At 36.1% G+C, this 20,161-nt stretch overlaps 3 protein-coding genes and 1 gene segment (V, D, J or C); all 4 read right to left on the bottom strand.

The window, feature by feature from the left end:
* Positions 1–1,776: 1,776 nt before the first annotated feature.
* On the bottom strand, positions 1,777–13,149 carry LOC144045524 (T cell receptor beta chain MC.7.G5-like). The gene is made up of 7 exons (XM_077559955.1): positions 13,065–13,149; positions 11,907–12,207; positions 5,182–5,369; positions 3,490–3,834; positions 2,277–2,303; positions 2,066–2,172; positions 1,777–1,882 (listed from the first exon to the last, which is right to left on the bottom strand). Exons 1-7 carry the CDS (start codon positions 13,111–13,113, stop codon positions 1,859–1,861), a joined length of 1,041 nt encoding a protein of 346 aa, XP_077416081.1. The 5' UTR covers positions 13,114–13,149; the 3' UTR covers positions 1,777–1,858.
* Positions 10,850–11,903, bottom strand: LOC144046812 (uncharacterized). Its single transcript, XM_077560047.1, has 2 exons — positions 11,561–11,903; positions 10,850–11,470 (listed from the first exon to the last, which is right to left on the bottom strand). The coding sequence occupies exons 1-2, from the start codon at positions 11,613–11,615 to the stop codon at positions 11,100–11,102; spliced, it is 426 nt and encodes a 141-aa protein (XP_077416173.1). The 5' UTR covers positions 11,616–11,903; the 3' UTR covers positions 10,850–11,099.
* A 1,628-nt stretch (positions 13,150–14,777) lies between the features above and the next one.
* LOC144046828 (T-cell receptor beta chain V region C5-like) lies at positions 14,778–16,473 on the bottom strand. The segment is given in 2 exon segments: positions 14,778–15,817; positions 15,983–16,473. Coding segments are annotated over 2 exon segments (360 nt in total).
* A 1,488-nt stretch (positions 16,474–17,961) lies between these two features.
* LOC144046796 (immunoglobulin omega chain-like) lies at positions 17,962–20,062 on the bottom strand. Its single transcript, XM_077560046.1, has 2 exons — positions 18,776–20,062; positions 17,962–18,695 (listed from the first exon to the last, which is right to left on the bottom strand). Exons 1-2 carry the CDS (start codon positions 18,864–18,866, stop codon positions 18,352–18,354), a joined length of 435 nt encoding a protein of 144 aa, XP_077416172.1. The 5' UTR covers positions 18,867–20,062; the 3' UTR covers positions 17,962–18,351.
* Positions 20,063–20,161: the final 99 nt, after the last annotated feature.

Raw genomic sequence — 20,161 nt, forward strand, 5'->3', positions numbered from 1 at the left:
GTTAACTAACTATAGGAATATGTTCAAAAAGGGTAAAGACAGTCAAGCAAACTACTTACAACTTTCATTAAATTTGTAAGTATAGTTTTTTTTTTAAGTCAAATTAAAATAAATAAACTATAAAGTGGTATGTGTACTAAATAGCAGTCGTAAAAATCACTTTTGAATCAAAATAAATTATTCATCTGCTTAGAGTGATGATGCTAGATGTGAATAAAATGCACTAAATCTTCAAAAACTGCAACTCTACCAAATGTTTGGCCTTGGACTGTAAGATTGCGGTAATGGAGCCAGATGTTGACAAAATGGCGTCCATAAACCATGTGACGTCACTTTAACTAATGACAGAGCGTGTGGTCAGATTAACTACCGTTCCGATTTTCGTTTTTATACGACTTTGTTGCTTTCATGGGTGCGGCCATCTTGGAAACTGGGGTTAATCAAGTCGTTGGGCTGTCCCTTGCAATGTCGAAATTGCAATTAAATCTTGAATTAGACCATCGATGCTATTCAGATGTACATTTTCTCTTTTCCTTTTCCAAATTCAAAACGACAAAAACGGGCTTATCTATGATGTTGTTGTGCACTGAAAAGTGTCTTCGCTTTACTGCACCTTCTCACTTCCTGCCCACGCATGCGTCACGTCTCACATCCGCGTGTGTGCGTGCGTGCGTGCGTGCAGGTGCAAGATGTTGGTCGCGGTGGAAAGTGGAAAGTTGTGCTCGCATGTTTGTGAGTTTGTGACCACATCCTCTCTCGCTACGTGACCTCGTTTCACTTAACAACGCCGTCCACGTTTTTAAAGCGTGTGGAGTCAACATAAAATGTATTTGCAGGCAAAGCACAAAGTCAGGAACAGCACGAAAGTCAAATTCCATGTAATGTGTAAATTAAAAATAGGAAATAAAATAACATTTGTTTTAAATGATTCAGGACTAATTAATTATTGGTACACTAAAATTAACTTTATTAACAAAAACTACATTCATTTGTTTGTTTCTATTGTTACGGAGAGAAACAATCCCCATAAAATAAATGTTCAAGACTTATTATTTTTTTGAGAAAATTGGAATACATGCAAAAAAATTGAAAAATAAATAAATAAACTGCTTTATGCAGTATATAATGCAGTAGTAGAATTTAAGTTTAACATAAATATGGTGTCAGAATATGTTAATTAATTAAAATTACTTAAAAAAATTTTTTTTTTTAACCATATACCTCTATAAGTTGCTTATAATATATTTATATCAATACAGTCCAAAAAAAATCATGGCTTCAACCCGTCAGCCCTTTTTTCGGATGTTGTTGATGTTGCAAATGATGTGACCGGTGACATCTGTTGTAATAATATGGCCGAAAGGAAAAAAAAAAAAAAAGATTAAATAGAAATATATAACTTCCCTGATGACATATAAAATAAAATAAAAAAATAATAAAATATATATATATATATATATATTTAAATACTATGCTTTATTATAAGTAAAAAATAATCTCATATATATTTTACAGTAAAGATGTAGTTACATACCAGAATCTTTTTGAAAGTTTTTAAAAAAAAATTTTAACCATGTGCGTATCCGTATATGTATGTGCTGTACGTATGTATGTCTATACTGTATGTGTATATACGTATGTGAAATATAATGCACATTATGACTAAGAAGAAAATACGGCAAGTGAAGGATTGTAAGAAATAAACGTAAAATTTCCTCTAGAAGTACATAATCAATCAGTTGACTTGAATTCAAAGGCAAACAAAGCACACGGTCGTTAGTACTGAATAATACTTTTATTGAACCAAGTGAAGAAACAAAAAAATGAGAAAAAAAACAAGACAAAAGACATTCGTCCTTTAGCGGTTTTTCCCAGACGACACCTGCAACAAACAACGAGAAAAAAAAATCAGCAATCACGTCTATGGAAATCTGGAAAATATTTGAAGTCTTTATTGAACCTAACAAATGCATTTTTGTAAACATGAACAATTTAGTACATTTTTTTCATTTTTTTCATTTTTTTATTTTTATTTTTTTTCAAGGCATCACTGGGCACAACCAACCCTGAGCCGCCGCAGCAGGAAGGCCACGAAGGCGGCGTAGACGGCGCTCTTGGCGATGAGGACGCCGTACGACAGTTTGGCGCTCTGCGTCAACCTCAGGAAGCTCTCTGGAGGACAAAAGACGGGACGGCGTTGAAAATCTCGCCAGTGCGCCAGTTACTCGTAAGACGCGTCGAGGAAACGTAAAAAAAATAAAAAAACACAAAATCACCTCGGCTGGGTTCGCCTTCAGCTGAGCCTAAAGAGAAGATCAGATCATAAATATCAAAATAGTTATCATCAAAGACACGGTCGGGTGTTCAACCATTCAAACAGTCGGGATTTTTTTGTTATCATCAAAGACAGTTTAAATGATTTTGGGGGGATTTTTTTTTTTTGCAAATTAGGGTTTTTTGTAATAAACCAATTTTAGTTTTGTAAACCTCAAACAATATCTGATGTTTGTGTTTTGTAAACATCAAAGATGATTTACAGTCTTTGATTAACCAAAATGTATTTTGCGTAAAGAGCAAGGCCATTTATGTTGTACATTTTGTACACATCAAGGACAAATTAATTCTCAATAAAACAAACGTGCATTTTTTAGAAACATCAAAGACAAATCACGGCCTTCAGTTAACCTAATGTACGTGTTTTAGTGAACATCAAAGGCAATTATATGAATGATAGTGTTCAATAAATTCGGCATGTTAAACATCAAAGACAATATACGATCTCACGTCAATGTTTTTTTTATGTCAAAGACAATTTAGCATCTGACAAACCTGAGTCTTCAAACATCAAAGATGATTTAAAAACAACCAACCTAACATATATGTTTTCCTCAATATCAAAAGCAATGTAATCAACAATGGACCTTACAAACAAATTTATAACATCAAAGACTACAAAGTATTTTAGGAACATTTTTGACCATGTGCGGGTCTTTGTAAACATCAAAGACACTTTAGCCTTAAAGGAATCTTAGCGTATGCATTTTTGTAAAAAAAAAAAAATTATAATTTACCATTAAAGACAAATGTACCTCTGAGCATCAAAGATGATTCAAAGTCTTTGATTAACCTAATTTTCCAAAATAACAACTTAATTTTTTGTATTTTTGTAACCATTTAAGATGATTTATAGTCTTTAGCAAATCGAATGTGCGCTTTTTTGGGGGGTCAATTTTACCAATTTAGTGTCTTTGATGAACATGATGAAGATTTTTGGATGTGTGTGTTGGTAAATACCAAAAACAATTTTGATTCTTGAACAAACTAAGCAAGTATATATTTTTTGTAGCTAACAGAGACGATTTAGGCATTTAAAAACCTAACATGCATGATTTTGTTAACGCCAAAGACCACGTAGTCTTCAGTGATCCTAATGGACGTGTTTTTGTAAACATCAAAGACAATTTCGAGTGGATAACATGATTAAGTCACCCTCTCGGCCGCTGATGTGTTGTGGGTAGTCGTCATATGTTTTTCCGTTGAAAAACGTCACGATGCAGGTGAACTTCCGGTTCCCGCGGTACCATTCGTGCGCCGGGACCCTGAGCCTGCTGGTGATCCTGTAGCCGACCCCTCGCCGCTGGGCCTCTGGGTCCGTAGCCACGCCCGTTTCCCTCTTTTCGCCGTCCACCAACCAGGCCACGCGGACGTGGTCGGGGTAGAAGTCGGTGGCGGCGCAGACCAACGTCTTCTTCTTGGCCTCCTTGTCCTTAGTGCACTCGCGATCCGAAGGCGGGAACAACGTCACCTTGGGCGGGGTGATTTTGGCGTTTGGTTCTGTGTGGAGCCAACACACAAATCATCAATATAATGTATATATTATATAATGTTCTTTTTCATAAAAAAAAAAAAATCAGCATCTTTAAGGAACTGGTGCACAAAGATGATTTCCGGTCTTCATTGAATTTGCCGTGTTTTTGATAACATCAAAGACTACAAATTTTTTTTTTTTAAATAGCATTGCGGGCCATGTCAGAATTAATATTTAGTGTATGTAGCGGGCCGCTAAAAAATGGATGGTGGGCCGCAAGTGGCCCCGGGCCGTAGTTTGGATGTTCCAGAATTAAACTAACGCACGTTTTGCTAATATCAAAGACCCTAGAGTTGTCAATAACTAAATTATGTTTTATGCTAACTTCAAAGATGACCTAATCTGCTGTTAACAGCAAAGCTGATTTTGAGTCTGTGTCTTTGATAATATCAAAGACTACTTCGTTTTCAGTGAGCTTATGTACAAGTTTATATAAACATGGATGATGATTTAATCTTTAATTAACCTGGCATGTGTTTATTAACATCAAAGACCCTTTGTGCACATCAAAGACCGCTTTAATACCCCTTCAAAGTTCTTCAATGATGATTTGCAGGCTTTAATCTTTAACTAACCTAGCATGTGTTTATTAACATCAAAGACCCTTTGTGAACATCAAAGACCCTCTTTAAAGCCCATCAATGTGATTTGCAGCCTTCGTAGACATTAGGCACACATTTTGTAAACAACAAAGCTGATTTGGAGTTCTTGATCATATACATTTTCATGTAAACATCAAAGGTGATTTCCTGCCTATAAAATAACTGGTTTTTTTTTAAGTCTTCTTGAAATAAATTGAGTATTGACTGTGGTTCTGTTAACATCAAAGACAATTGGAATTCTTCAATGAACCTAACATATGTTTTTTCACGAGCATCGGAGATGATTTGAGTTTTCATCCAACCAAATGCACGTTTTTAATAAGCATCAAAGACAAACTTACTTACCTCAATGAAGCAAAACTAGACATAGACATGAATTCTAAGATAGTAAAGATCTTTTTGGTTGAATACAATAAAATACACAAACCTGTTCTACATTTTTTTTTTTTCCGAAACGTCATCACATTTAAAATCAAAAAGTCAGACTCAACATTATGAGCTACTTGAGGTTAAAGAAACCGTTTTCTGCTCCATTTTCTTCCAGCTGCAAACAGGGACAACTTCCACTTCATACCCATTTAACTACTTGACGACCAACTTTCCCCCAAATCAACATGTCTGGTTTCCATTGAAATCAACCAAAACCCTTCCAGGGCTTGCAACACATACGATTGTTCAGCAAAAGATCCGTAAATAGCGCGTTTTTCTTACCTAAAACAGTGAGTTTGGTTCCTGCACCGAAAAAAGCTTGATCGTACGAGCACAGAGACGGCGAGCTACCACAAAAACCTCCCCAGCTCTCACCCTCTTCACGCAACCACCTTTTGTCTGACGAGGCCTTAAAGCGACACCGACTTAAGGTTGCGCAACCAACCTTGAAATCATCTTTGATGTTCATCAAAGTATGTCAATGTTCATCTAATGATGAATTCGCCATCGATGAACACGATGAGTCAAAGTCTTCAATATGAGTGACGGGATTTTGTAAACATATTGGAAACGTTTTCAGTGAGCCTAATGTTTGTTCGTAAACATCAAAGATGATCTAATCGTCATGAAACCAAAGTCGATGTTTTTCGAACCAGGACGAGAATTGAGCCTCAACCAAAAAGCCGATAAACCTAATGTACGTTTTTTTGTAACCATCAAAGACACTTTTTTTTTTTTTTTAATCAACAAATATAATTCGGTCTTGAATTATGTGATCCAGCCTTTGGTAACTTAGTATACTTTTTTTTTTTGCAAACGTGAACGTATAGTCTTCACCTAAGCTAACGTAGACGTTTTGGGGACGTTTTGGGAACGTTTATAGTCAACAGTGAATCCAAGATGCAGGTTTTTGTAAAGGAAAGACAATTTAGGATTTCAGATACACCCGACGTACAATTTTGTAAACATCAGGCAACTCTTTAACATACCTGATGTAGTTATTTTAATCAACATGGTTGACAAGTTAAGAGTCATCCATCTTTCATCGTAGTGTTTTCGTAAAATAGGATTTTGTCTTCAATGAACTGACGTCGGTGTTAACAAAGCGCTTTCAACAAACCTAACTTTTTTTTTTCACAAGCTTGCAAGTGTTTTACCTTTTACCTATGGCGTTTATGGAATAGCTGAAAAAAACTTTCTTTTTAAAAAATTAAACAATTTTATGGCGTTCCTATACTTTTACCCAAACTTTTACCTTGGACTGTTAATCTTGTTCCTGTGCCCAAAAAAAAACAAAACACTCCAGACGTGTCGCAGAGTAGCGGTCGACTACACAAAAGCGATCCGCAACAACAGAACTCATTTTTACAATTTTAGTTTCATGACATTTCCTTAGGAAGACTTAAAATGTCGGACACTGAGCTGTTCCTGTGCCTTACCTCCAACGGTTAACCTTGTTCCTGCACCAAAGAAAGCTGCATTAGCATTGTCACAGCGTAGCCGTCCAATGCATAAAACCCGCAACAACAGATGATCAGAGACTTTTATATGAAACTTAATTTTCCTGGCATTGCTTTCTTCTTCTGTCTTACCTACAACTGTCATCCTTGTTCCTGCACCCCAAAAAAATCTGCAGAGTATCACAGGACAGCTGGCCAGTAGACAAAACCACCAATTTTCCGCCATTATTATTTAATGTAAAAACTTTTTTTTTCTAGGAAAACTCCAAAAGCTTTTAAATTCCTTTTATGAATAGTTCCCACATCTTACCTAGAACTGTCAACCTTGTTCCTGCTCCAAAGACTATTCCAGAAGTCGCGTAAGTGACACACTGTCGCTGTCTTGTACGTGAAACCACCCACGGCGACTCGTTTACTTCTACTTTAGTTCCACGTAAAATATTTTTAAGTTTTCCTAGTGTCGAGTTGTTCTTGTGTCTTACCTAGAACTGGCAACCATGTTCCTGCCCCAAAGAAAGGCGTATCAGGAGTAGAATCACAGAGCATCTGTCTGGTATGTACCGGTAGTTAGGTTTGTATAAAACCAGTATTCCTGACATTGGCTTGTTCGGGTGTCTTATCTAGGATGGTTCATCTTGTTCCTGCGCCAAAGATTGCATCAGTCATAATTCAAGAGTTACACAGCAGTTGAACAGTGACTTTACCCCTACTTTGCTTTAATATAAAAGCAGATTTCCACCATTCCTGCTATTGGTTTGGTCTGGACTGGAAAACCAATGTAAAGCTATGATAAAGTTTTCCTTTCTTAGTTTCAAATAACTTCATTTAAACTCCAGGATCCCAAACACTTTTTAAATTGAAGGAATATTTTGATTACTATATTAAGTGTAATCTTTGCGTGTCCAAAATAATTGTATTCAGGATCTGATGAAGAAGTTTTCTTGCAAGAATTTATTTAGAGGCCTCTAAAGACACAGTCAGGACATCACATCAGAATGCAACGTGATGACCCCAAGTGTGTGACAATTTACAGAACATCGACTCATTTATACTCAAAAGATAAAAGGTTCCTCCTCCCGGCTCTTGATTGAACAAAGGGCAGACATGTCATCTCCTAGTGAACAAATGTGTAATGTTGTTAGTAAGCAGACGTTTACATACAGACATGTTGATTCCAGGTTGGCCAAAGGTGTAATCTTATTAGTAAACAGACATTTACATACAGTTCCCCTTCTTGACTGGGGGAACAAATGCAATTAGGATCTAACCCCAGACTTTTAGACTCCAATGCCAAAAGGCTCTAAATAACATCATGCACATTCCTATCTTCAATAGCTTTGAGGGTGAGAGGATAAAATAAAGTTCACAAAATCATTACTCCACTGTATTATTTTAAACACTCATGATTATATCATATTGATATGCCTATAAGTAAACTCAAAAACAGTAAAACATCAAATTGAAAATATTAAATGTCTTCAAAATCCATCCGCTTGTGTTGTACTAGCTGCTAGCTAGCTGCTAGCACTACTAAGCTAACCTGGGTATTTTTGTTTGCGCTCACTTGACTCAAATGCCTCGCTAGCCATCGCATGCCGTGCGTGCTGCTCCCACATACAAACGTCACACATAAACGAGAGTGTGTACGGCCGTTCATCATTATGACAAAAACAAAACGACGACAAAAAAAAAAACGCGTCAATATGCTATAACCTACGGAAGCGTATTGCATTCACTTGAAAAAAAAAAGTCCTGTTTTTCTGACTAATTTTTGGGGGGGAGCGTTGTTTTTTTGAAAAAAAATGTTACCTGTTTTTTTAAATATTTTTTTCTGTTTTTTTAAATAATTTTTTTTCTGTTTTAAAAAAAAAAATCCTCTGTTTTTCTGACTAATTTTTGGGGGGGAGCATTGTTTTTTTGAATATTTTTTTTTGCCAGTTTTTTTTTTTACAAAAATTTTTTTCCCTGTTTTTCTGAATCATTTTTTCTCCTGTTTTTCTGAATCATTTTTTTTTCAACCTGTTTTTCTGAATATTTTTTTGGACAGAAAAAAAATCTGTAAAACTGAAAAAAATATTCAGAAAAACAGAAAGAAAGAAAAAAATACTACAAAAAAAAACAAAGCAACTCAAAAAAAATAGTCAGAAGAACAGAGAATTTTTTTTTTAAAAAAAGCAGAAAAAAAATCTTTAAAAAAACAGAAAAAAAGTATTTAAAAAAACAGAAAAAAAAATATTTAAAAAAAACAGGGGAAAAAATTATTCAAAAAAACAACACAAAATTAGTCAGAAAAACAGGACTTTTTTTTTTTCCAAGTGAATGCAATAAGCTTCCATAATAACCCAATGTGACTCGAATCTGAAAATACAATTCGGCATTCGCAAATTTGCTACTCAATTCAAGTCACCATCAATTCACGCACAGCCTAAAACAAGCCGCGTTAAAACTATAGCCATACTGTTGAGTTAAGGCGATCAATGAATGGGTTACCCATAAGGTTATCAAGTATAGCTTTTATTACCAACATTTTCTACGAATGTTACATGTAATTGATTTCAACTTTAGGGGCGTAAAACTCGCTCGAAATGGCGACCGCTCTTGAGTCCGCCTCAATCCGATCTTCAACCCAATCTTGCTGGGTCAAAAATAATAAACCCAACCTTGGTTAAAAGTCAAAGAGCTGAAATAGGAAATGACAAAATCAGACAAAATAACCACCCCAAGGAATATTCATTTGCATAAACACATTGAATAAGATCCAGAAATGACCAGAAACCGATTAGTTCCTGGCAGCTTATAGCAGGACGAGGCATCCATTTTCTCATCTATGACGGCGGCAATGTTTGTGGGGGAGGTTTTTGTACAGCCTTTCTATGGGCTTGTATCACCGTGGCCCCCTGTATACACAGTGTGTACGCTTTGTACAAAAACCTGCGTGGTGGGTTTTCATGCTTTTCGATACCCCCCACTTCCACCATTCCCCTCGTCCCCCTCGTCAGCCTCACCTGCTGCTCATATCTCAACCTGCATCTCTCCAAAGTTGCTGCTGCTATTTGTGGGTGGCCAAGAAAAGTAGCTGAGGAGGAGGAGGTGCGCTCGAAAGTACTCAATCCCTCCCACCCACTCAAAAGATATATATATATAATATAAATATATATATATATATATATATATATATATATATATTATATAAATAGTGTTACTAATCCATAAAAGCTTGTAGTTTATTGTTTATTTATTTTGTCACATTTTTTTATATTTAAACCTAAAAACACCTAAACAAACAAACAAAATATAATATAATAATAATAATATAATATAATAATGTATTTAAGCACACATATGCATACACACACATAAAGCATGATAATAAAATAATAAAATAATAGTTATTATTTTATATTGTTCTGGAAAAACAATTCAAATTTTGAAAAAAAATATACACATTATATTGCCATTGATTTTATTTAAAAAAAATCTAATAATTAAATACATACATAAATAAAAGTGCTGTGTATTACTAAACCTGGACAACTTTTTATCCCTCAAAATTTTATGTTTCTTATATTTATATATTTATTTTTCTTATATTAATCTGGAATTATATATATACACACTACTCAAGTTAAGAAAAAAATTAACTACTTTTCTTTCAGACAAAAAAAATATATTTGCTTTACCTGTTTTTTAATCCAAAACATGACACAACAATTTCTGTTGAGCAGAAAAATTAGAAATATAAAAACATGCAAAATCTAAATAATATTTATTTCAATAATCAAATATAAATTGAAATAAAATTAAATGTAGTATAATGTAATACAGTAACTAAAAAAAATTAAAAAACATTGACACAGACACATTGAGACAGTCCATACAATTTTCTTTTAAATGCTAAAATAAATATTTTGTCAATTACATAAAACCTAAGGATAGTCATATAAAGCAATCGTTTTATAATCCTTTATTATTCATTGTCCTTGCATCCCGCCCACCTTTGATGTCACTTTAAATTTTGCTAGCTTATGTATGGCAGCCAATCAGCTAATTGTCTACCCTCACGTCCTCCCAACGATGCCAATGTCATATATATATATATATATATATATATATATATATACATTTTTTTATTTTTTTTTAACTCATTCACTGCCATTGACGGCTATAGACGTCAAAAATTTATTTGAACTATTTCTATTAGTTTAACATTTTTTTCCACTTTTGTTAACAAGTGTGTGAAAACCTCCATTTTTTTAAATGGTACATTTAGAACAGAAATAAAATTTGTGATTAATTGTGAGTTAACTATTGAAGTCATGCGATTAATTACAATTAAAAAATTTAATCGCCAGACGCCCCTAATTTTTATTAATCTTTTTTATAATCGCGTCAGGCGATTAATTTTTTTAATTGTAATTAATCACATGACTTCAATAATTAACTCACGATTTATCACAAATTTTATATCTGTTCTAAATGTACAATAAATTCTAGGTTTTCATACTCGTGGAAAAAGTGTAAAACTAATAAAAATAGTTCAGATGAATTTTTGACATCTATAGCCATCAACGACAGTGAATGAGTTGATGGAGGCTAATCTATTATTCTAGCTAGTTTTTGTTAGTCACATCAGGGCTTAATCCTTCACCCCGCAAATAGTAAAAAAAAATTTGTAGTGCATTTGGACTTTTTAAAGTGACAGCCGAAAGAAAGTGTGTCAAGTGGCTTTCGTCTTCCGTTCTATCTTTCAGGGAGGGTTTTTGTGGGGCACCGTCGGGCCCCTTCATGGCCGTGTGTATTGGCAGCAGCAAAAAAATGGCCGCCGTTGTCAGGCCACCTCTGCACTAGGATGCGGAGGTGAGCCGCCTTCCTGCCGTTGCCGCTCACGTAGATGCGGTCCCTGAAGGTCGGCTCCACCAAAGCCTTATCGTAATTGACCACGGCCACCAATTCCAAGGATCGGGCAGCGCCGGACACCCGCCTGTACCACAGGATGGTGTCGTAGTGGGTGAGATTGTGCGTGAAGCTCAACGTGACGTCCCCGTCGTCCGCTTTCCTGAAAACATCATGAGGGGTCTGAGAGATCCTCTTGTCTTCATTCAGCTGTACTCCTGAAAAGCGAGGAAAATGCGCTCGAATGCTTTAAACAAAAACTCATAAAATGGCGATGGGGAAGGGGAGGGGGGTGGGGGGGGTCGTACCTGTCATCCAGACCACGTTGGCCGCAAAGATAATGAGACGGTGTTGAGGCTTCATACTCGATATGTGACGGAGCAGAGGCTCCGTGTTGCAGGGAGTCAGACAGGAAGTGACACGGTTGCGACGCAGCAAGGGCGTGAAAAGCGTAATAGGTGGAACAACGCACACTTTGGAAACAGCGTCTTCATAATAGTGACGAACCGAAGCGCAGCCAAGACCGTTCAACGGGTTAGCATCAACCTCCCGTTCTAAAAACAGCGCTCCGAAGAGTTGAATCCAGGTGCACGGTGGCAACGGTGAAAGTTGGGTTTTGTGTGTGATAAGGTTTATGACTTGATCGTTTAATGCCGCGCTGCACCGTGGTAGCTAGCTGCGCAGAAATAAACGGCGCTGCTGTTCAGGCGCAGCTCGGGGATGATCATGTTGCACATTTTGTTGGCTTGGCCGCTGCCCTCGATCTTCACGTCCTCCTGGCCGGGCTCAATGGTGACGGTTTGGTAGTACAGGTACCCGATGAGCTGCATGTCAATGCCGCGCTGCCGGTACCACAGGATCTGGTCGTAGGTCTTTATAGTGTGAGAACAGCTAATCGTGGCCGAGCGGCCCACGGAATCGATGATGTCGGCGGGAGTCTGTGTGACGTTCGACCCTGAAAGACAAAAAAAAAAAAGTCAATGGAACTAACGAAGGTTTTTTGTTTAGTCTACGACAAATCTCTTGCATGTTTTTTTTAAACATTGACGATGAATTAGACTCATCTGACAATATTGATGTATTGGTCAACTTTGAAGGCTATTTAGTCTACGGTGAAGCTTATTTTGTCCTTCGAAACAACATCAACATGGATTTAGTCTTTGACGATTAACTCATTCACTGCCATTGACGGCTGTAGATGTCAAAAATTCATTTGAACTATTTCTATTAGTTTAACATTTTTTTACTATGAAGTAGAAGTATGAGTATGAAAACCTAGATTTTTTTATTGTACATTTAGAACAGATATAAAATGTATGATTAATTGTGAGTTAACTAGTGAAGTCATGTGATTAATTACGATGCCCCTAATTTTTAATAATCTTTTCTCTTTTTTTTTTTATCGCGTCAGGCGATTAAATTTTTTCATTGTAATTAATTGCATGACTTCAATAGTTAACTCACGATTAATTTTATATCTGTTCTAAATGTACAATTAAAAAAATTCTAGGTATTCAAAAGTGGATTTTTTTTTTAAACTAATAGAAATAGTTCAAATGAATTCTTGACGTCTATAGCCATCAATGGCAGTGAATGAGCTAACAACCTTTTAGAACCTTCAAATATCCTACTGTAGTAAAATCATAAACATCAAAGGCCACTTGGACTTCGAAAGGCCTAACGTTTACATTTTCGTAAAATAAAAATAAAAACACGTCTTCAATTGATCAAACATTATGCCCTTTTAGCCTTGAAGTAGAGAATAAAAAAATATGAGCATAATATTGCCGTGTTGACGTCATCCGATGTTACCTGAGAGCAGAGTAAAGCTGGCAGCAACGCTCAGCAACAAGAGGAACATCACGTCGTCTGGTTCACTTGAGATTGCTCTGATCTACGCTCGCAACTTATTTGATAAAGAGCAACAGACGAAGCAATCTGATTGGCTGAGAGCCAGAGGCTCACGACCTCCTTTAACCCTTTAACATGCACTCTGGGAAATATATATATATATATATATATATATATATATACTATACGGTAAAAACATACAGACATAACAGAGAACTTAGTCTTCAACAACCAAGTACGTTTTTGTTAAAATCAAAGAAATTTTATTTTACGACGAACTTGTTTGTAAATAGGAAGCCTGATTTAAATCTTCAATTAACCGAACGTGTTTTTGTTATTCGGTAAAACATCAGAGGCCATATAAATCTTTAATTAAGCGAACAGATGTGTTTTTTTAAAATGATTTAGCGTCTTTGACAAATCGTATGTGCTTCCTGTTGCTAACAGTAACACCAAAGATAATTAATGATTGTTCAATAAGATGACGAGAGCTAGCCTACTAGCTAAGGAAGTTAGCTAGCTAGCACGTATCCAGTGGGCGCTAACTGCAAGCAAAATCAGGACTATATATCTCCACGATTCCATACTACATAGTTCTCAGTCTTGCCACATTTTCTTTTCATTTTTTTTTTTTTTTTAAGAAGCCAAAATGATTTTTATCAACCTCAACATGTCTGGCGGCATGCTAGCAACCAACGGATGAACCTCCCACTCTTTTTTTTTTTTTTCTTTCTGGAGAACCTCCCACCTACTTGGAATGGTTGGACCCAGGTGCGCGGTGGTGTCAGGGATACATGTGAGGTTTATCAAAAATGGTGGGATTGGGCGGGGGCTCTGCGTGAGTGATAAGGTTTATGACTTCTCGATTTAGCACGACACTGCACCGTGGTAGCTCGCTGCACAGTAATAAATGGCACTGCTGTTCAGGCGCAACTTGGGGATGATCATTTTGCACGTTTCTCCTGACTCGGCGCTCCCAGCCAGCTTCACATCCTCTTCGCCAGGCTCCATCTCGGCATCCTCGAAGTACATGTACCCGAGGAGCTACATGCCCATGCCGCGCTGCCGGTACCACAGCATCCGGTGGTAGGCCGGTATGTTGTGAGAACATTGAAGCGTGACCAAGCGGTCCGCTGCCTCGATGATGTCGGCGGGAGTCTGCGTGACATTCTGTCCTGAAAGAAAAAAAAAGAAAAACACTTTTTTTTCATTTCGACTTAAGTAAATCTCAAAGACTACTGAACTTAGTCTTAGACAGACTGAACGCATACATTTTGGTATTCAACTAAGACCATTAGCAAATATTAGCTTAGCATCGTGTAAAGGACGTCCGATGTTACCTGAGAGCAGAGTAAAGCTGGCAGCAACACTCAGCAACAAGAGGAACATCACCTCGTTTGGTTCACTTGAGGTTGCTCTGATCTACGCTTGCAACTTATCTGATAAAGAGCAACAGACGAAGCAAGCTGATTGGCTGAGAGCCAGAGGCTCACGACCTCCTTTAACATGCTCTCTGGGATATATATATATATATATATATATATATATATATATATATTTATATATATATATATATTTATTTATTTATTTATTTTTTATTTATATATATACTATATGGTAAACACATACAGACATAACAGACAATTTATTCTTCAACAACCAAGTACGTTTTTGTTTAAAATCAAAGAAATTTTATTTTCCGACAAACTTGTTCGTAAATATCAGACACAATTTAAATCAAGTTTGCTTAATGATGGTCTTCGAGGTGTGTTGAGGACGGAAACATGTAAAACCTGCAGGACTCCAGCCCTCGAGGACCAGAATTGGGGAAGCCTGATTTAAATCTTCAATTAACCTAACAAAAGCGAACAAATGTGTTTTTTTTTTTTAAAGATGATTTTGAGTCTTTGACAAATCTTATATGCTTCCTGTTGACAGTAACACCAAAGATAATTAATGATTGGTCAATAAGATGACGAGAGCTAGCCTACTAGCTAAGGAAGTTAGCTAGCTAGCAGAGAAAGGGGGAAGTGGTACGTATCCAGTGGGCGCTAACTGCAAGCAAAATCAGGAAAACTAATACACAGTTTAACACCATATCTCCACAATTCCATACTACACAGTTCTCAGTCTTGCCACATTTTCCTTTCATTTGTTTAGTTTTTTTCAAGAAGCCAAAATGATTTTTATCAACCTCAACATGTCTGGCGGCATGCTAGCAACCAACGGATGAACCTCCCACACTTTTTTTTCTTCTTTTTCTGGAGAACCTCCCACTCTATTAAGAGTACTTGGAATGGTTGGACCCAGGTGCGCGGTGGTGTCAGGGATACATGTGAGGTTTATCAAAAATGGTGGGATTGGGCGGGGGCTCTGCGTGAGTGATAAGGTTTATGACTTCTCGATTTAGCACGACACTGCACCGTGGTAGCTCGCTGCACAGTAATAAATGGCACTGCTGTTCAGGCGCAACTTGGGGATGATCATTTTGCACGTTTCTCCTGACTTGGCGCTCCCAACCAGCTTCACATCCTCTTCGCCAGGCTCCATCTTGGCATCCTCGTAGTACATGTACCCGAGGAGCTGCATGCCCATGCCGCGCTGCCGGTACCACAGCATCTGGTTGTAGACCGGTATGTTGTGAGAACATTGAAGCGTGACCGAGCGGTCGGCTGCCTCGATGATGTCGGCGGGAGTCTGCGTGACATTCTGTCCTGAAAGAAAAAAAAAAGAAAAACACTTTTTTTTCATTTCGACTTAAGTAAATTCAAAGACTACTGAACTTAGTCTTAGACAGACCGAACGCATACATTTCGGTATTCCACTAAGACCATTAGCAAATATTAGCTTAGCATCGTGTAGATGACGTCCGATGTTACCTGAGAGCAGAGTAAAGCTGGCAGCAACGCTCAGCAACAAGAGGAACATCATTCCACCGGGGTCACATGAGGTTACTATGGCATGCGCTCGCTACTCATCTGATGAAGAGCAGCAGCTGAAATGAGCTGATTGGCTGGGCGTAGTGGCGTAACAAGGAAGCAAGAAGGGATTGCCCAGCGGCCATTCGTACTGTAGGCTACAGATTGTTTCCATTTGAAATTGCACATCTGCATTCTCAATAAACAGTCACTATTAATTGCTGCATTCAAGTAACTTGTTCCGTTTGAGTTTAACTTGTTTGAACTTAATATACTTTTTGAAAAAAAAGCAGAAAAAAAAGCCTTACTATACAAAAAAAATAAATAAAATAACAAATTAGCCATAGCTTAGCAGCTATGGTCATTTTTTTGGGAACAAAAAGCCTTACTATACATGGTAATTTTTTAAAATAAATAAATAAATATCTTTATTTTGATATTTTAAATTGTATTTTTTTTAAATAAATGCCTTACTTTATATACATGTTTTTTTATATAATGAAAGCCTTTACTATACATGGTCTTTTTTGTTATTGTATTTTTTTTAAATGCCTTATTTTATATACATTTTTAATATAATGAAAGCCTTTACTATACATGATCTTTAAAAAAAAAAAATCTTTTTTTTTAAATAAATGCCTTATTTTATATTCATTTTTAATATAACGAAAGCCTTTACTATACATGGTCTTTAAAAATATATATATTTTTTTTTAAATAAATGCCTTACTTTATATAATTTTTTTAAATATAATGAAAGCCTTTACTATACTTTTTTTTTTTTTACACAAAAGCCCTATTATGCATGGTCATTTTTTGGTAGGAAGGATTTTTTGGTCGTTTTTTAACCAACATAAAAAAAATAATAACGCCTAAATGGTCGATTATTTGTTTATTTATTTATTTTTATAGTGAAAGCATTCCTCTAAAAAATTGTTTTACTTTGTCGTTTAAAAAAAAAAAAAGGCTTCAAAATCAGTATATTACTAGTTTTTAAAACCATATACCCGTCCGTATCTTTATCATCAGCATGCGTTGAGCATGTGTTCAATGGGGGAAATCTTACGCCTCTATTGCCTCCTAGTGAGCTCTGGGGGCCACATAAACTGGGGTACAGTGTTCCTTCCGTTATTGCTGGGGTTACATTTCAACAAATACCCACAAGGAAATCCACAAGGTCGTGAGCTTTATTTTTTTTACCTTTACCATACATACTTTAAGGCTCCCTCACCACACACTTTATATGCTTTTCTCAGACCAACCTGGACATATTTTCACATTTGTCTCTTGTTTACACATACTCAATGTTCAAACCTTCGTAGATTTTCAAAAACGGGTACTCTACTGTAATTTAAAAATTAAAAAAAAAATCTAAATTGCACTTGAAAAAAAGGCCGTGAAAAGGCAAGAAAAATGAAGATTTGTTAGTGGACATTTTTAACTCATTCACTGCCATTGACGGTTTTAAATGTCAAAAAATAATTTTAACTATTTCTATTAGTTAAACTTTTTTCTACTTTTGTTAACAAGAGTATGAAAACCTAGATTTTTTTTTATTGTACATTTAGAACAGATATAAAAAAAATTAATTAATCGTGAGTTAACTATTGAAGTAAAAAAATTTGATCCTCAAAATCTAATTGGCTGTTAAAACAAGTCACTTTTTAGTCATTTGTAATTATATAGCGTATAGTTAGACTTTTAAAATTGGATCTTCAAAATCTATTTGGCCATTAAAACAGATCACTTTGAATGTCATTTGTAATGACATTATATAAAAACGTTTTTTTTTTTTTTAAATTGATCCTCAAGGACTGTGTGCAGAAATGTGATTTTTCAATGTTCATTTATTTTATTAACCCACTAAAGAAAACCCCCGGTGACCTCACTACACTGCCTCATGACCCCCCCCCCCCCTTCCTCTTGTTTCTGACCAAAGTCATACACTATAAAGTTACAGACACATAATGTGTACACAAAATGTACCCGCATACTTAAAACTTAAGTTTACCAGACGTTAGCCAGGCCTGCTAAATTTGTAGCACGGCTTGTATTCATTCATGCTGGAAAGTTGACAAACATGAAATGTTACTGGTTTGTTGTCTTTTTTTTTTTTTATACGTACAATCAATTGCAAATAGGTGCATCTAAAATCACCGTTACATGAATTTACCTTTTTCTCAAGGACTCCTTTTTTTTCTTTTTTTTTTATCAGCTGTTCAACCGATTGCGAAACACAGTCAGGGATTTCAAACCATTGAGGTAGGTCTGCCCCCACGTTGCGGATGCGTTATCAGCATGCGCGGTTGGCATCATGTAAAGTGTGTCACTCATTTTTTTGGCACGCCCTCACAGGGTCGCACATCACCGTGAAGCGTGCCGACGGCGCACCAGTAGATTCCGGCATCGTCCGGCCGCACCTTGCTCACCGTCAAGAACCCCCTATCGTCCTCCGCCTGCTCGGCCCAGAAGTGTCTCGGGTCGGCGTCTCCGAATCCCGGTTGGCTCTTGAAGGGCGACGTGCTGAGGATGTGTTTCAAGTCGCCTCCCGGAGTCTTCCGGTACCAGAACATGAGCAAAAAGGCGCCGCCCAGGTTGTGGCTGCAGTGCATGCGGGCGGGAAGGCCCAACCGGACCAGCAAATCCGGCATCTGGCGGACCCCTTTGCCGTCTCCTGGAAGCCATCCAGCCAATCAATGTGTAGGCTTACTTTGCGTATTATATATCGTCAGTCAACATGATGCGGAATCTCACCAGCAACGCTGCAGAGCAGACAGATGACAAAGAGGCTGACGACTGGCGGCATTATTGAGGGTTGAGTGACAAGTGAGACCCTTTGCCTCATCCTGAAAAGGTGGCATCTGAAAGGGGGGTGTTGAAAGCATTATGCAGTGCGCTAACGTGAAAAGCTATTTTCTAGAAAAGGTTTCAAATATTTAGGGAGAAAGTACAAAGTTGACAGTCTTGAGAAACAAATCTGTCAATTTAGATTTTTCTTTTTGAAGTACATTTTTAGTAGTAGGGGTGTGCCAAAAAATATTCTCATAAGAATCGCCATTCTCATTTAGTATGATTTAAAAATTTTATTTCAATTTTTATTTCAATTATTTTATACTGTCTTGCCCTTGTTTGTGTGCACCTTTCATCTTTCATCAAAAACCGTTCTGAATTGATAATCGATTCTGAATCAAATCGCAGACCCAAAAATCTGAATCGAATCGTGAGACAGTCAAAAGATTCCCAGCCCTACTTTTTTGTGTTATTTTGGAAAAGGAACAGATAATTTTTTTTTGTTTATGCTAATTTTATATTTTCAAGATTTTTTTTCACAAAAAGTTACGTATTTTAAAACTATACTTTTGCGATAACGTTAAAAGGTTAAGTGTTTTCTAGAAAATGTTTAAAATATTTATGAAAAGAGTAATAAGCTGACAATCTTGATATATTTAGAATTTTATTAAAGTAAATTTTTAAGTGTTATTTTGGAAAACAAAAATTGATGTATTTATGCGTTTGATATTTTCAAGGAAATTTAAAACTAGCATTTTCCATTAAAAAGTTACTTATGAGGAAAGTTGTATTTTTAAGCTAAAATATGTAACTATAAAACTATAGTTTTGATATTAAAAAGAGATTTAATTTCAAGAGAATTTTCATAGTCTCGGTTATTTTTTAGGGAAAACGTTTTGATAAATTTCCAGAAAAAAAGCTGTATAGTTTAGAGAAAATCTAAAAAAAGACAAGCGATTTTCTTAAAAGCATAGATAAGTATTAAGTTGTAAAACGATGTATACTTTTAATTTAAAAAAAAAAACACACACTAGATTTTTAGGAAAACTTTTTTGTTCTCTATTTTGGGAGAAAATGTGATTTTTTTTCAAATATTTTTGAGAGAAAAAAAAAACTAAAAAGGAATTTTTCTCAACTTTTATACTTGAAGAAAAATTTGAGGAAAGAAAAAAATGAATGAAAATCTCAAGGATTTTTATCAAAAACATTTAATCTGAGTAAAAGTTGTCTGAAGAAAGAAAGGTTGTGTGAATGAGAACAAAAAAAAGTTTATTTATGAGACAATGCTTTTTTTTCTCCCCTCAAAATTAAGTCTTGCATTCAAAAGGTTGTGGGTTTGAAACTTCGGGT

Source organism: Vanacampus margaritifer, chromosome 1 (assembly GCF_051991255.1).
Source record: "Vanacampus margaritifer isolate UIUO_Vmar chromosome 1, RoL_Vmar_1.0, whole genome shotgun sequence".
Classification (NCBI taxonomy): domain Eukaryota; kingdom Metazoa; phylum Chordata; class Actinopteri; order Syngnathiformes; family Syngnathidae; genus Vanacampus; species Vanacampus margaritifer.